Source organism: Rhinolophus sinicus, linkage group LG16 (assembly GCF_036562045.2).
Source record: "Rhinolophus sinicus isolate RSC01 linkage group LG16, ASM3656204v1, whole genome shotgun sequence".
In the NCBI taxonomy this organism is placed as follows: Eukaryota; Metazoa; Chordata; class Mammalia; order Chiroptera; family Rhinolophidae; genus Rhinolophus; species Rhinolophus sinicus.
In genome coordinates, this window is record NC_133765.1 from 815163 (window position 1) to 830062 (window position 14900).

General features: G+C 43.9%; 1 protein-coding gene across 17 annotated transcripts in view; it reads left to right on the plus strand.

The window, feature by feature from the left end:
* Window positions 1-14900, plus strand: part of GRIK4 (glutamate ionotropic receptor kainate type subunit 4) — a 635802-nt gene that overhangs the window by 601848 nt on the left and 19054 nt on the right. For all 17 annotated transcript variants that reach the window (XM_074321322.1, XM_074321326.1, XM_074321318.1 and 14 more), the window contains 4 exons: window positions 1250-1423; window positions 5173-5338; window positions 9894-10119; window positions 13746-13874. In XM_074321322.1, coding sequence (XP_074177423.1) covers window positions 1250-1423; window positions 5173-5338; window positions 9894-10119; window positions 13746-13874 — 695 coding nt within the window. The remainder of the gene's footprint in view (window positions 1-1249; window positions 1424-5172; window positions 5339-9893; window positions 10120-13745; window positions 13875-14900) is intronic.

Sequence of the window (14900 nt, forward strand, 5' to 3'; positions counted from 1 at the left end):
GGAACACATCTCAGGACATGAGGCCACTGATGACACACTGGCATTGCATTTATGAGCAAGCCGCAAGGATGAGAATGTGGGCCAGCGACTGCAGAATACCAAGTGAAGTTTGGGCTGAGTGAAGGGACAGGACGGGGAAAGTTGGTGATGACAACACCCTGTGAACACACTGCGCATCCCTGCGGGGCATATACCCACTCACATCTCTCATCAAAGCTGGAAGGTTTTTCACACACGCACACACACACACACCAAGGCTGGAAGGCTGTGTGTGGGAGATAGGCTGGGGCTGTTGAATAAAGGAGGGAATGTTTGTCTTCGGGCCAGAAAGGCACTCTAGACATCAGAGGTATTAGTCAGAGAGAAGCCAGGGGAAGGATGAGAGGATCAGTGGGAAAGAGTTCTGTCTACCTCACAGGAAGCAGAGAGCTCAGAGGAACCTTTCTCAACCCTGTGTGCCCATTATATTCACCTGGGAGCCCTAAAAAATAGTGATGCCCAGGCCCTACCTGGACAAACTGAAGCAAGCAGAACCTCTGGGAGCGAGATCTAGTCACTGGTATTTTTTATAAGCTCCCAGGTGAGTCTGAAACACAGATAAGGTTGAGAACCATGGCCTGAAGGACCATCTAGGTCTGTGTTTCTCAAAATGTGGCCCTTGTATCAGTTGTATCAACATCACCTAGCAACTTGCAGACTCTTAGGTCTCACTCAGACTTATTGAATCAGAAGCTTTGAGGGTGGGGCCCAGCATTCTGTGCGGTAACAAGTCTTCTTGGTGATTCTGACGTAGGCTACAGTTTGAGAACCACTGCTATACACTGAGGGTTTTCAATCTGTGGCTCTGTGGGGCCAGGATCCTTCCGTGATCACTTCAGGGGACTGGGGGTGGCAGGACAATCAACTTCCAGGCCATCCACCCTTCACACTCCCAGCTTTCTTATAGTCAAGCGGCTCCACTTTCATCTATTTTGTACATTAGAGTTCCACATCAGAATTTATTTTGGAAAAAAAAGATGTTTCTATGATTAAAGAAAAGCAATTCAAAACTGCCAATATAGTCCAACCTCCTCATTTTTCTGTTGGGAAACTCCAAGTCCAGCAAAGGGAAGTGGCTTGCCCAAGGCCACAAGGCCAGTGGCTGAAGTACAGAGGTGAGGCCAGGAAAGAGAGTCTCCTGACTCTTCCCAGCACACTTTCCTTCATGCCCACTTCCATGGCACTGGTGGATGTTCTTTTTCTTCCACAGGTTGACCCCTTATGAGTGGTACAGCCCCCACCCATGTGTCCAGGGCCGGTGCAACCTCCTGGTGAATCAGTACTCCCTTGGCAACAGCCTCTGGTTTCCAGTCGGGGGCTTCATGCAGCAGGGCTCCACCATCGCTCCTCGAGCCTTATCCACCCGCTGTGTCAGTGGTGTCTGGTAAGATGGGGTAGAGAAAGGGCAGTGCCACACAGGGAGGCAACACACAGGGTGTCCTCTGTAAGCCCTGCTCAACTGCGCTGCAGCTTCCGACAGGCAGGAATTTTAGCTCCCCTGTAGGAGAGTCTGTAGCCTCTGCCTTTCAAAATAGACTAGCAGGGAGCTGAGCTGTATTCTGCCAGCTCAGAAGGTTTGGGGACAGTGGGTGGAGGCACTTTGTGCCATCTTATCCCTTTCCCCTTTCTCTGCCTCGGAGGTCTGGATACAGAGGTGAGCCAATTCAAGGAAGGAGAAAGAGTGAGAAAACAGCCTTGAAAGCCCACAGCAAAGCAGTTATAACTTCCTGACTTGAAAATGACCGGAGTTTGAGTGGCTGGGCCTGCAAAGGCATATGCAGATGTATGCAAGTGCAGGAAGTCCCTGCAGGAGGAATCCAGCCTAGATGCCATATCACACCTCCTCTACTAGCTTTCTTTCCCTCTGCACCTGGCTCTGGGGCTTGCCAGACATGTCCACCTAAGCAGGTGTGGGAAAATGCAAGCTTTCAGTCACTCAGAGTTAGACAGGATTTTGAGGAGCGAGTTGACAGCGAGTAGTCCAGTCTCTGATTTACATGGGTAGTCAGCCAACCTCTGCCTGAATCTCCCTTCTGGCTCAGCCAGGGCAAAAAGGACATGGTCAAACAATTCAATGTTTGGGAAAGCTCTTTGAAAACTTGAAAGTGCTACATGAATGTATAGACTAATAATTGCTATTAGACCATTATAGGGGTAAATGTGAGATACACACACACACACACACACACACACACAGAGTAGTACTTCCGTTTTCAAACGTCTCTGTTGACGAACATTTCGGTTTATAAACAACGTAAACCCGGAAGTAAGTGCTTTGGTTTTTTAACACGCCTTGGAAGTCAAACATGTCACACAGCTTCTGCTAATTGCAAGACCCTGAGGCCTAGATGTCAGCTGTTTTCGGACGTTTCAGAACTCGAGTGGTCTTCTGGAATGGATTACGTTCGAAAACCGAGGTACCGCTGTATATATATACATATATTTCGTAGAGAAACAAGTTTGCAGAATCCAAGTTTCTCATTCTCACTTAGAAGCCCACTGTTGTGCTTGATTGTCACAGCTTATAGGACTTGCAGCTTTAGTTTACTCCCTTTCTTTCCAGCCTGTGCAAACATGAGGAAAAGGAAAAGCGGTGTTTCCACCATTCGACACCCATACTGGGACAGCAGGTCATCTGGACAGTTATCAGAGGGACTGATGGGAAGTGAAAGTACAGCTAGAAAAGTGACCCCTTCCCAGCTAGGATTTTCGTTTTCCCTAACAAATGATAAATACAATAGTGTTTAAAACATGTGGGCAAGGTGCTCACCCATTATCGAACTGTGGCCAGAAATCACCAAGTAGATCAATAGAGAGAACTGGGTTTCATATTCCTAGAAGAAGGAATGATCTTGGCAGGGACAGTCACAGAGCTCCCTCAAATCCAGAAAATCTGGGCAGAACCCCTGAGATGAGCAGACGTCACCTGCAGATTTTGATCCCCCTCTACCTGGGCTTTTCCTTGCAAAGGGTGTTCATTCCCATGCTCTGTACAGAGGGCCTGCTTCATCCACCTGGCAGCTCCCCACCTGCCCAGTGCTTCTGTTGAGCAAGCTGCTCTGCCTTGCACTGCTCTGCAGTTGGCCCCAGGTGGCTCGGCCACTGCGCTCCAAAGAGGGTGTGGCCCCAACTCTGAGTTGTACACCCCTCTGCCTCTCAGAACTCTTGGTCATGAAATCAGGGCCTCAGTTTTGTCAGCTCCCTGGAGGAGTGGGAAGTCAAAAGACTTCCTTTAGCTTCCTTTAGCTTCCTCACCCAGAGCAGGTGACAGAAAATGCCAATTCCCTGACAGTAATGCCAACTTTACAATCCATAATGCCCCTTTCAGACAGGACCAAGTTTCCACTGACCCTACCCCCACCCTTGCCCTGGAGAGAGCATGGGCATGATTTGCTTTCTCAGAAGAGGCCAGGGGCTTGCATTAAACTATTTATACTCTCTGACCCCTTCTCTTTGGACCAGTGGCATAAACAGCCACATGGCCACCCAGACTGGAGCAGACACCAGAGTGTAGCCATGGGGCTGAGGGAACCCCCACAGCCAACTCTGAGGTGATGTCCATACCCAGGGCTCCTTAAACCATATCAGTAGTCAGTGTTGTTGAGCAGCTTCAGAATGCTCCCTTTCACCTGGAATCACTCACCCTCCAGCTTCCTCTGGGAGATGGTCATGAGAAACAACTCTGAACAGAGTGTAAGAGCCCAGACAGGAGCAGGGAAAGCAGGGCTTGAGGAGAGAGGGACACCTGGCACTTACAGGTTAAAAACAGGGAAGGTGGCCAAATAATTTTCATCTCATATCCAGTGTGAGGGTCTATCTCTACATTTCTTTATATCTCACATTCGTCTACTCATGTTCAGATTATCAACTGACATATCTCATTTGATCTCACAACTCTCAGAATACAGGCAGAGCACGCATTATCATCCCCATTTATTAGACAGACAAATAAGCTCAGGGGATGTGGGTGGCTTTTCCCCAAGGTCTCATAAGTGGAACGGGACAAAGCCAGAACTAAAACCAGGCCACCTTACTGGTGGTCTGGCATATGGATCCACCGATCGAGTTGATGGATGCCCCTGTCATGTTACTCCTGGCAGGCAGCCTGCACGAGTCCTAGACATAGTAGCAAAGGGGCCAGGAGGACTTCCTGCTTTTCAAAATCCACGTTGAATTCTATGGCCAATTTTATGTCTCAGTTGGCAATGGCTTCATAATGAGTAAAGCCTCATTAATTTACACTCCACTGATTCAGAATGTGTGATTATACAACCTCAGTTGTACTTAGATACGTCTTTGAAGCCCTATAAACAAGTGGACTGGGCTGCAGCTCCATACTGCTTGTTTAACCTATTAAAACTGGTTTTAAGAGCTTTAGTACTTATGCTGCCTGAGTTGCAAAATTACTCTAATTTTAAATGAGTTCAATCTACCCCAATAAAACAACTTTCTATTTTGAAATAGCATGACCACTGTAAGAGTGTTTTCTAATTCTAACTTCTGAATAGTTCAAAAGTGCTTTTAAACAATTATTCCTAAAGAATTTCTGCTGTTAGAGTTTGTAGAATTGGTTTTAAAATGTGAATTTATCAGTGTCTTCCTTGGCAAATAACTTTGCTTCTCTGAGCCTCAGTTTCCTCATCTGTGAAATTGGGATAAAAATTTTACCTCTGTGAGTTGTAAGGAGTACATGAGATAGTGTTTGTGGCTCATGGAAGGTGCTCAGTACGTGGCAATCTGAAGGTTGGCAGTGTCCTGAGAAGACACGGGAGCCATCCCAATCCTAGCTCTAAGCAGAACCCCCAAAGCTGCCACCCTTAACTCATTCCCTAGCTCATTTCCCTAGTCTCCTGAACTGTCTCATGTTCATGGACACACCTCTACTGAATAACAACCCAATAATCACCTCCTTTAGGAAATAAGACACAAAGAAAACTGTCTTCTAGGCAATCCTCACAAATACTGTTCATTGACATCATATGCCCATGTTTTTTCCTCTTCCCCCACTAAGCTAAGAGCTCCTTCCACAGAGGAACACCTGGTCTCTCCTAAGCCACAGTAGGACTGGGATGCAGGCTCATATTCCTGGGAGTGCCCCAAGCAGTGATGACTTCCTGGTCTTTTCCTATGTAGGTGGGCATTCACGCTGATCATCATCTCATCCTACACGGCCAACCTGGCAGCCTTCCTGACTGTGCAGCGCATGGATGTGCCCATTGAGTCAGTGGATGACCTGGCTGACCAGACTGCCATTGAGTATGGCACAATTCACGGAGGCTCCAGCATGACCTTCTTCCAAGTAAAACCATTTGGTTGCTCACCAACATCAGGAATTGGACAGAATAAAGTTGAGATATTTGCCCATTGGAGATAAAAAAAAGTCTCATCATCCACTATTTCTTTAGAACATGTAGTATGGAGGTTCACATGGGGTTCATTTTTCTCCTGTTCCATAAAATACCCCTGGAATGAGGTCCTAAGAGCACTTCGGGTTAATATTAGCCTGTCCCATAGTGTTTTATGTAAACAATTAGTAGTAGTTGAGATGATTTTAGGTACAGTTTAGCAGAACTATTTCTTTTTTAATTTTTCTAAGAGTTTATTTGAGCCAAACTGCCAACATATGCCAGGAAGCAAGATCTCAAATGCTCTGGAAAATGACAATAATGCAGCTTCTTTTAAGCATTTGAAACTAAGGAGGGAACATAAGGAAGATTACATGGAGGTGGGAAAAAAGCAAGGTGGGGATTGGATTACAGGATTGTTAACAAGATTATATGCTCTCTTGAGGGTGGTTATTTGAAAGACGTGTTAACCTAGATGCACAGAAACAATGGATAAGTCTTGTTTGAGGTAAAAATAAACCTTTTACTGAAGAAGTTATCAGCCTGGGGCATGATTACCCACCTTCACCTGCCAGTTAGGAATTTATGATCAGATCACCTGTGAGGTTACTTTCCATAGAACCCTTTTTTCATCCACAGTTCTCCCTTTCGTTCATAAATCAATCCAAAGGATGTACTGATGACCAACCTTTTAAGCGGATAGTGTGGTCTCACAGCACTAAGAAGGCTTATTCCTAGGAAGTCTCAGTATCACGCTGTCTTGTTGACTATTGGAGATGAGGCAATCAGATCTTATGGGCTTCATTGTGAAACAAACAAACAAACAAACAAACAAACAAACATTCTGGATCATTTCTGTCCTGTGAACTATCATGATCTGAGTTTTGCCTTCTGTCTTATTTTTCTGCCTTTGGGATCTAGTATAACATTAATATAAGCCATGAAAAGAGAATTAAACAGTTATCTTATACATCTTCAGTAACCATAAAGAGTTGTACTATATAGAAAAGTCCAAAAAACAAGTATAACTATTTTTATGACTAATATCATTTACAGACAGGTAAAGCCAATCAAACAAAATGGATTCTGAGCTCAACATCAATCCATAGGTATACAGGCCTTGTCCATGTCTTGGGATATCTGTCTACCTCTGGTGTTGGTGGCTTCTCAAACTTGAGGAGTCTTTGATGTCTGTAGACAGCGGTAGATGGCCATTTGCAATTAGATGTCTGATAAGGTCCCTTCCAATGAGGTTGGAGATTGTGTTTTATTTCATATCATTTCCAATAAACAAAACCTCCAGGTGGCAGTCAATGATCTTTAAAGTCTTTGTCTCCTGGGAGCTTACTGTGAAAGGAAGTAGTTACCAACTTGCCATTTTCTTGAAGTAACTATCAAACTTTGGCAATAGTGTAAGATGTCTCCTTTCAGCTCTTAATGTCAGTTCACAAGTTCCTTCATCTAAGTTCAGCTTAAATGCACTGTGATACATGAAGGAATGCAGAAACCAAAAAATGGGGAGCCAGGAATCAGGAAAGCACTAAGCGGCAGTCTTGGGTTTCCCATAGCCCTGACTATTTGTTTAATTTACAACCATTGTTTACCCATACTATATACCTTAGAAGTGTTCTTCACTTATTTTATAATGCTTCCCATGCAATTTCAAATCTTTTGAGCTGTTTCGGGGGTCCTTCTGGAGCATTACAAAGTTATTCCTACATATATTGAGATTTTAGCCCTTAAAACCTCAATGTCTAATGAAAACTAAGAAGTAATCAGTTAGCATTCTTTAGCATGGACGTTTTGTAACCTTTAGAAACATTTTTTCGTCGACATAAAAGTCAATTACTTGCATGGACTTATTTTTGTAAAACCCAGGTTAAATAAAGACATCTCTATTTTACTTAAACCAACAAACTTAAGCTAGCTTTTATTTACTAAGGATTAATATTAGATCACATGAACTTGAAAATCATTTGAGTTAGTTTCTATATTTCTGAGAATTTTAGAATACTCAATCCTTACAAACACTTGCCTTACAATTAATTATAATAATACCATCTGAAAGTAGAAAATTATCTCACATTTACAACAGACATACTACATAGACATCCACAGACACAAACAGAAGAGTTGGATCTAAATTTTGTTTAGGAAACCTTTTAAAATTTATATCTGTCCTTGACAAGGCAAGTTCCAAATGACCTTTCCCCTTTTAAAATAAGGACAATAATTTTTAATACCTCAAAGAATTGGGTTGACACCTAAACAACCTCATAGATTGATCCATTTATCTAAATCCTTTTTCTGAAACTTTGAGAGATCAATTACATATGTTTTCCATTCATTCTGCCCAATTTTATAGCTGGCTTTTCCTAATTGTGTGCACAAAAGGTTAATTTAGAGGTATCAAAGAAGCCTCATCTTGGCTGTGTCAGTGTTAATGGGAAGCTAATACCTCATGGGACTTGTCGGCCTCAGAGGCACTATTTCCCATTTTAATTTTGAGATCTGTAGAGTCTGAACGAACTTCTAGGGAAAACCAGCCTTTACCTGCACATCTCTGGAGAAGCCAAATGCTGTGGATTTCCCTATAGAGACTGCTTTAAGTTCTCGAGGAAATTCCTCCTCAGCAACCCCACAAGGAAGAATGTCTGAACAAGGGCCCGCAAGAGCTAACCAGATGCTGCTGGAATTGTGATGCTTTCCAAGGCAATCGGATTGCTTACTGAGCAATGTATAAGATAACTGTTAAGAGGGGCCCTCTCTCTGGGGCCCCTCTCTCAGGGTAAACCCATTCCAGGGTGTCCTACACATCTCCCTAAGGCTCCCACCAGCTTCTCCAGCATCCACTGCCTTACCGCACTGGACAACTCCCAGCACCCATCTCCATCGCTCTGGATTCGGGAATCTGAATAACTATCATGTGTTGGGGAAGAAAGTGTCCTTTCTCTTTTGAAGCTAAAGAGAGCTCAGTCACTCTTTTAACCAGCAAAGATTGTGTTTAACTCTCAGGAAGCAATCCAATTAAAAAGCCAAAATTAAAGCAGCAACCCATTTGTTTTTCCTTTCCCTGGGTTATCTCAACCCTTATCCACCGAGGATTTTCTAAGAACAGCTCAGATAAAGTCATGGCCTGCTACTTAAAGCAAGGCGGCCCAAAATTCTGAGAGAACTGACTCCAGTTCACCCAATGCAAAGCAGGAACCAGTGAGTACAACAGGCCCCTGCTTGTACCTAGCACCAGGTCAGGGTCTACAAGGCGGTCCTGGGTGTGTCTGTTCAGAATCTTGCTGACTATGCCAGTTAAATGTCAGTGTGAGAAACATCCAAACCTGTAGAGAATTTTTATAAGATTTTATTTGAGCTGAACTGATGACATGGAGCAAGATCCCGAGTGCTCCCTAGCAGAACTATTTTTTAATTGCTAGAGTTTCATATTTATTTTAATGAGTATTAGAAAAAAATATATGCAGTGAATCCAATCTGAACTTTTATTTATATTACTGTATAGGATGAGGCTAATATATATATTTAAACTTTTTCTAAGTTAGTTAAATTTTATAGGTTGTACTTGGACAAAACAAGATTAGAATAATACACTAATGACTGAAATGTAAGGAACACTAGATTCCGATGAACTGTTTTCATTGACCCCAGACTAGATAGGTCTCAGATCAGTATCCTAATGGCTTCTTTGAGGTTCTCTTGCAAGGCTCAAGGCCATGCGACAGTGATGTACTAGCTGACAGACCAAGTAACTGATCACCAAGGCTGATAGAGAAGCAGGTTTCACATGCTTCAGGATCTTTAGGGAGGTAGATTTCCCCGAGAGTTAATGGGTGTCTAAAAACTTAGTACCCAAGAAATTCATTTTCACGTGAAACAAGTACAAAGCCTTCAGTTTTCTGTTTTCCATACAAGTCTTAATGCCTGTTGGCACAGGGACCAGGAATAGCATCATGCAAACACAGGATTTGGATAGACCCCCAGAATTCTCTTAGACAAAATTGTTATTATTTGTTATTATGTGACTGATAATTAGTTTATGGTTGATAGAAAAGAACTGGTACTATTCCTGCAGATGGTGTCTCTTTAGAAGTCCTGTATGGACCTGAGTTCACTGCCCCCAACCTGAAGGACAATGAAGAACACAACCAGAATTCCCATTCTTACTTCTATCAAAACATGGGGGGTTGACAAAGGAAGACCTTGCTAAGGTGAATAAGACAAAATCAGTCATCAAACCATCAGGCAGAAGTCACAGTGCCTTAGGACCCTGTTCCTTCTTTGACCTTCTGTGAAAGGTATCAAAGGCACAACCCCCTCCTCCTGCTATTAAGCAGTGGCAGTTGAGTGATGAGGGAAAGGGAATGGCTTGTTGGATATAATAAGGGGACTGAGTAGCAGAAGAGCCAGAATGTTAAGTCCCACTTTGATTCCCTCCCTTCTTAAACCAACATTTCCTTTTTCTTTTCCCAATCCTGCTTCCTTGTGTTCTTTTCCCAGAATTCCCGCTATCAGACCTACCAACGCATGTGGAATTACATGTATTCCAAGCAGCCAAGTGTGTTTGTGAAGAGCACAGAGGAGGGAATTGCCAGGGTGTTGAATTCCAACTATGCCTTCCTTCTGGAGTCCACCATGAATGAGTACTATCGGCAGCGAAACTGCAACCTCACTCAGATTGGGGGCCTGCTGGACACCAAGGGCTACGGGATTGGCATGCCAGTGGGTAAGCAGGAGAGGAACAGCCTCCTCGGGGAGCTTCATGCAGGCAGAGTCAGAGTAGCTAGAACCACTGAATGCAGCATTGAATTCAACAACCCCTGTTTCTAGAACCAGATTAACGCTGACTTTAAGTGGGCATTGTGGAGGTTAAAAAACAGAAGAAAGCAAAATCATATACTTCCACTAATCAGTGATCAGTTCTCAATCCTTAATTACTGAAGGGCTAATTGATTCATTACTCATGTATTAATTATTAAAGGGCATGTTGATGCCCTTGGTGGATTCTTTAGGCCTTTTGTTCTCCCCTCTTCTGTTTCCTGCCCTTTGGTCATTTCTCTGTTGATTAACATCTCTACTAGCAGTGGGAAGGATAAGGAAAAGTAAAACTCAAATGAATTAATTTTGCTGTTAGTATCCCTGGTCTCTTTCACTATGAAGGAGGACTGACATGATTAGATGAGAGGGCTTCTTTTGTGGATCTCACTAACGCACCTACTCCAAATCGGCATACATAATTGAGAATGGGCGGTAAAGCTCTGGTACTCAGCTTGCTGATTGTGTGTCATCTGCTTTGCTATAAGAGGGTAGTGGTATCTGGCTTCCAGAAAGGTGTCCCAGCTGTGCTTCCTGAAGGATAATATGTGCTTTGGGCCTTCCCCTGCTGATAGTACCTCTACCAAAAGATGAGGGGGAACATTTTTAGCTGATTGTTGTGATTGTGGAGATGATCCGAAAATGTTCCTTAGGTGATTTGGACATGCACCCTTCCACACACGCCACTGAGAGCCATGTTGTATAGGGCTGAGCTCATCCAAGTCTGTCCTCATACAAAGCAGCAGGGAAGAAGTAGGAATTGAGGCCATCAGATTATATGGAAACTAACATATAGTATGTGCATCTTTGCTGTTATCTTACACATTCCTTCTTTCGATCTTTACCTAACTCAGAACTCTGTACGTTATAGGATTCACTTAGACCTATAAAGTCTGAAGAGCATGAGTTTGAAGTAAACCTGGGGATGTACCCTGGTTACTGACTCTGGAACCTTGTTTAGGTTATTTAACTGAGTCTCAGTTATCTCATGTGTAAAATTAGGTTTCTAAAACGTACCACATAGGATTATTGTGAGAGTTAAATTTAATAACCTAGTCAGGTGCTTTACCACAGCACCTCACACTTAGCCTGTTTGGGGGACATTGGTGTCCTCCGTGTCTCTTTAAGAGTTCCCTATGTTATTTGATAAAATCAGATGACTTCTTAAAGACTGATCAGAACCCAAGCCAATGAACATAGGTAATAATATGGTTCATCCTTGAACTCTGTAAATTCTGACATTAGCAGTTCTGTAAATTGGAGGCACTCAGGGCACTCGCAAACCTACATACCCTTCACTTACTATCAGATTTTATTGATGCCCATTAATATTACAGATTATAGGCCCCTTGGAGAAATTTATTGGCTGACATTTTGTTTTACGACCGTGGAGTAAACCACAAAATGAACTTAAGGTGCACCTCAATAATACTCTAGCAACAAAACAAATTGAACTCAAATGTGAAATGCTTTAAAAATTTTCATGGAACAAACTGATATTGACATAATGCAAACTGACTAGACATTTTCATCTCCTACCAAGGAAACAGGGAGAGAAATGCATTTGTTCTGTATCTGACATGATGCTGTTTTTACATGTGCTATCGTACTTAATCATCCCACTTGCAAGGTAGATGTGATCCTTCCCATTCTAGAAAATAGAACTGAGATTCAGAGCCAATAAGTTACTTGTCCAAGGTCATGGAACAAGTAGAGAAGCAAGCTGGGCTTGAGCCTAGGACGCCTGTCTCCAAATTTAGTACTTAGCTTACCAGTCCATGTTGCCAATGAGTCCTACCAGCTGGACGGGACAGGATAGGCAAGAAGGTGAGCTGTGGACTGGTCCAGCTTCTCACATCAGGCTGGGAAGAGCATTGCACAGTCCGTTGGTATGATGGAATTTAGGTCAAGCTAAGGTTGTATCCAGGAAAGGCAAGCATGTGTGTCATTCTTAAGCTGGAGGTAAGAGCATAACTATAGAATAAGCAATGTGCTTAAACCCAGGAAAGTTAAGAGAAACAGAACAAGGAGTGTGATGGAAAATTAGTCAGGCGGTTTAGAAGCTAAGTTGGCAAACATGGAGTATGTGGAATAATCTTTTCATGGGGCCCCTGGTATGGTTGAAGTTCATTGAAAACTACTTGAAATGCCTAGCTGGTCTGGACAGTTGTCTCCAAACCTGGAATGTTCATTAGTCTACCACCTAACACCCACCATCTGTTAGTTCAAGTAGCCATTCGCTGCAGATGTGTGTTAAGTATCTACTAGTCATAGGTACTGTTGATGTTCACCCAGGTCAGTTACACAGACACATTTGGTCCTGCAGGCTTGCATACCCAAGCATAGTTGTATCCATGATAGGGAAGGTTCTATTTGTAGAGTCATGGGCTGTCAGAGTCCAGAGAGATCTGGGAGTTGATATAGTTGCCTGTCAAAGTACAGTCCATGGCCCAGGCAGCGGGGCATCACCTTGAAGCCTGTTAGAAATGCAGACCCACTGAATGAGAATTTGCAGGTCAGCAAGTTCCCCAGGTAATTCCTATGTACATTAAAGTTTAAGAGCACTAATCTACTTGTTCCAAGCTTCTGCCTAAATTTTTCACCATAGCCTTTTCCCCTGGGATATATATCCACATCAGGCCTTTACAGAGTTTAGGCAAGAAAACTGAGCAACTTAGTTGATTTTCAGACTCCTGGCAGCTTTTTCTTAATGATTTCAGGCTTCACCCTATGCTGGGGCATTGAGCTTTCCATGGTTTCACTTAAGCCTTTTGTGTGTGTGTGATTAAACCTAAATTCCAGAACCAAAGCTCCTTGACCATATTCCACCAGAAAAATTAAAAAAGAATTGCACTGAACCAAAGCCTTCCATCCGCAAATGGAAGGAGGAGCAGTGTGAAGAGGGTGGTGGATTGGACAATGGGTTCTGGGGCTCTCTGCAGGCACCTGTGAGGGTTTGGGGTGCCTGGTGACTGGACTGTCCACACAAATGGAGGAGAGGAGTTTCCATCATACTCTTGGATGGTTGTCTCTCTCATTGGTGGCTGCTGTGGGTAAACAATTGTCAGGTGTAATGTAGTGAGAGATACATGAGAAATTAATTTAAATAAGGTATAAAATAGACAATTGCCCAACTGAGGTTCATGTCACAGATTTCCCTTCCTGGCTTCCTGCATGTCAGTTAACCTGGATTGAAAGTGGTGGCACCTAGGTGGGGAGGTAGGGTGCCACAACTGCCTGGAAAGCTGTCACTTCACCCACACTGGGGTCTTGGCCAGGGGCTAGACGTGCCAGTCAGTGTGGAGAGAAGAAAAGCAGAAAAGCCTGAGTGCTCTGCATGAAGCCAGAATCCCTGCTCTCCACTGAGTATAATGGAGAGCGTCTCCAGCTTCTGCAGGGACACCGCACTTCTCATCTGTCATTCACCCCCTAAGCTAAGCAGGCAGAGTGGCCAGGAGGTTTCCCTGGAAAGGGAGCAAAGTGCTACATGAGAAGGCACTCACATCCTTTGTTCTGGGCTCTCCTGTGACCCCACAGGCTCAGTTTTCCGGGACGAGTTTGATCTGGCCATTCTCCAGCTGCAGGAGAACAACCGCCTGGAAATTCTGAAGCGCAAATGGTGGGAAGGGGGGAAGTGCCCCAAGGAGGAAGATCACAGAGCCAAAGGTAAGGATGTTCCTGCCCTAGAGGACCAAGGCAGCTTGTTTCTGGTATCCAAATTCCAGCGAGTGACTTCTAGGACACGTTGAGAAGCTTGAAAGGAACCTAGGGCTAGGCTGGAACTGGCTGGGGTCAGGCCTATCTCAGGGTGCTGGCGTATCCTAGGTATGTAATGTCCCCCTGGCTCACAAGTACGAGTGACCACCTCCACCATGTCTCCTGAATCTGGCCACCTCTTACCTCCACTTCCCCCGGCTCAGGTCCCCATCATCTCACAACTGTACAATTGAAATAGCCTGGTCTCCTTTGCCCATTCTTGCCCCTCTACAATGTATTCTCCGTCAGTAAACAGCGATTCTTTTTAAGATGCAAATGAGATTGCAGCATTCCTCTGCAGGAACCTTCCGTATCACTTAGAATTAAATTCAGGCTTCCTATAGCCAAAAGCCCCACCTGTTCTGTTCCTCCCTCGACTTTCCCCTTTTCTTTCTGTTCCCAAGCTTCCCAGACTGCTGCTGCCTCATGGCCTGTGAACTTGTTCCATCCTCTGGCCTCCCAGGCAAAGTTCCCTCCGAGAGATCTTTCTCTCCCCACCCCATGCATCTCTCCCCATCACCTGAACCCTTTCTGACCTCATTACTAACTAATATTACATGTTCTATTCATTTGTTTGTTTAGCCCCACCTCTTCTACCAGTCAGTTTTCCTGTCTGTCTTCTCCATGGAGCTGTCCATAGGGCCTGGAACATGGATATTTTACTGAATGAATGAGTGAATGTTAAATCAGGCTGAGTAGAAAGAAGTTACTGACTGACAGTTGAGGGCCCCTGAGCACCCATGATTTTTTTGCAGGGGGAACACACATCCTGGTTTGCCCAGGATAGTCCCGGATTATATCTGTTGTAGATCAGTTAATGCCTGTTTGTTATTTTTAGAACCTCTTTCATTTTCAAAATGTCCTGGTTTGGACAATAATTCATATAGATCACACTAGTAATCTACTGGAGCCTTCCTAAAATATGCAACAAATTTA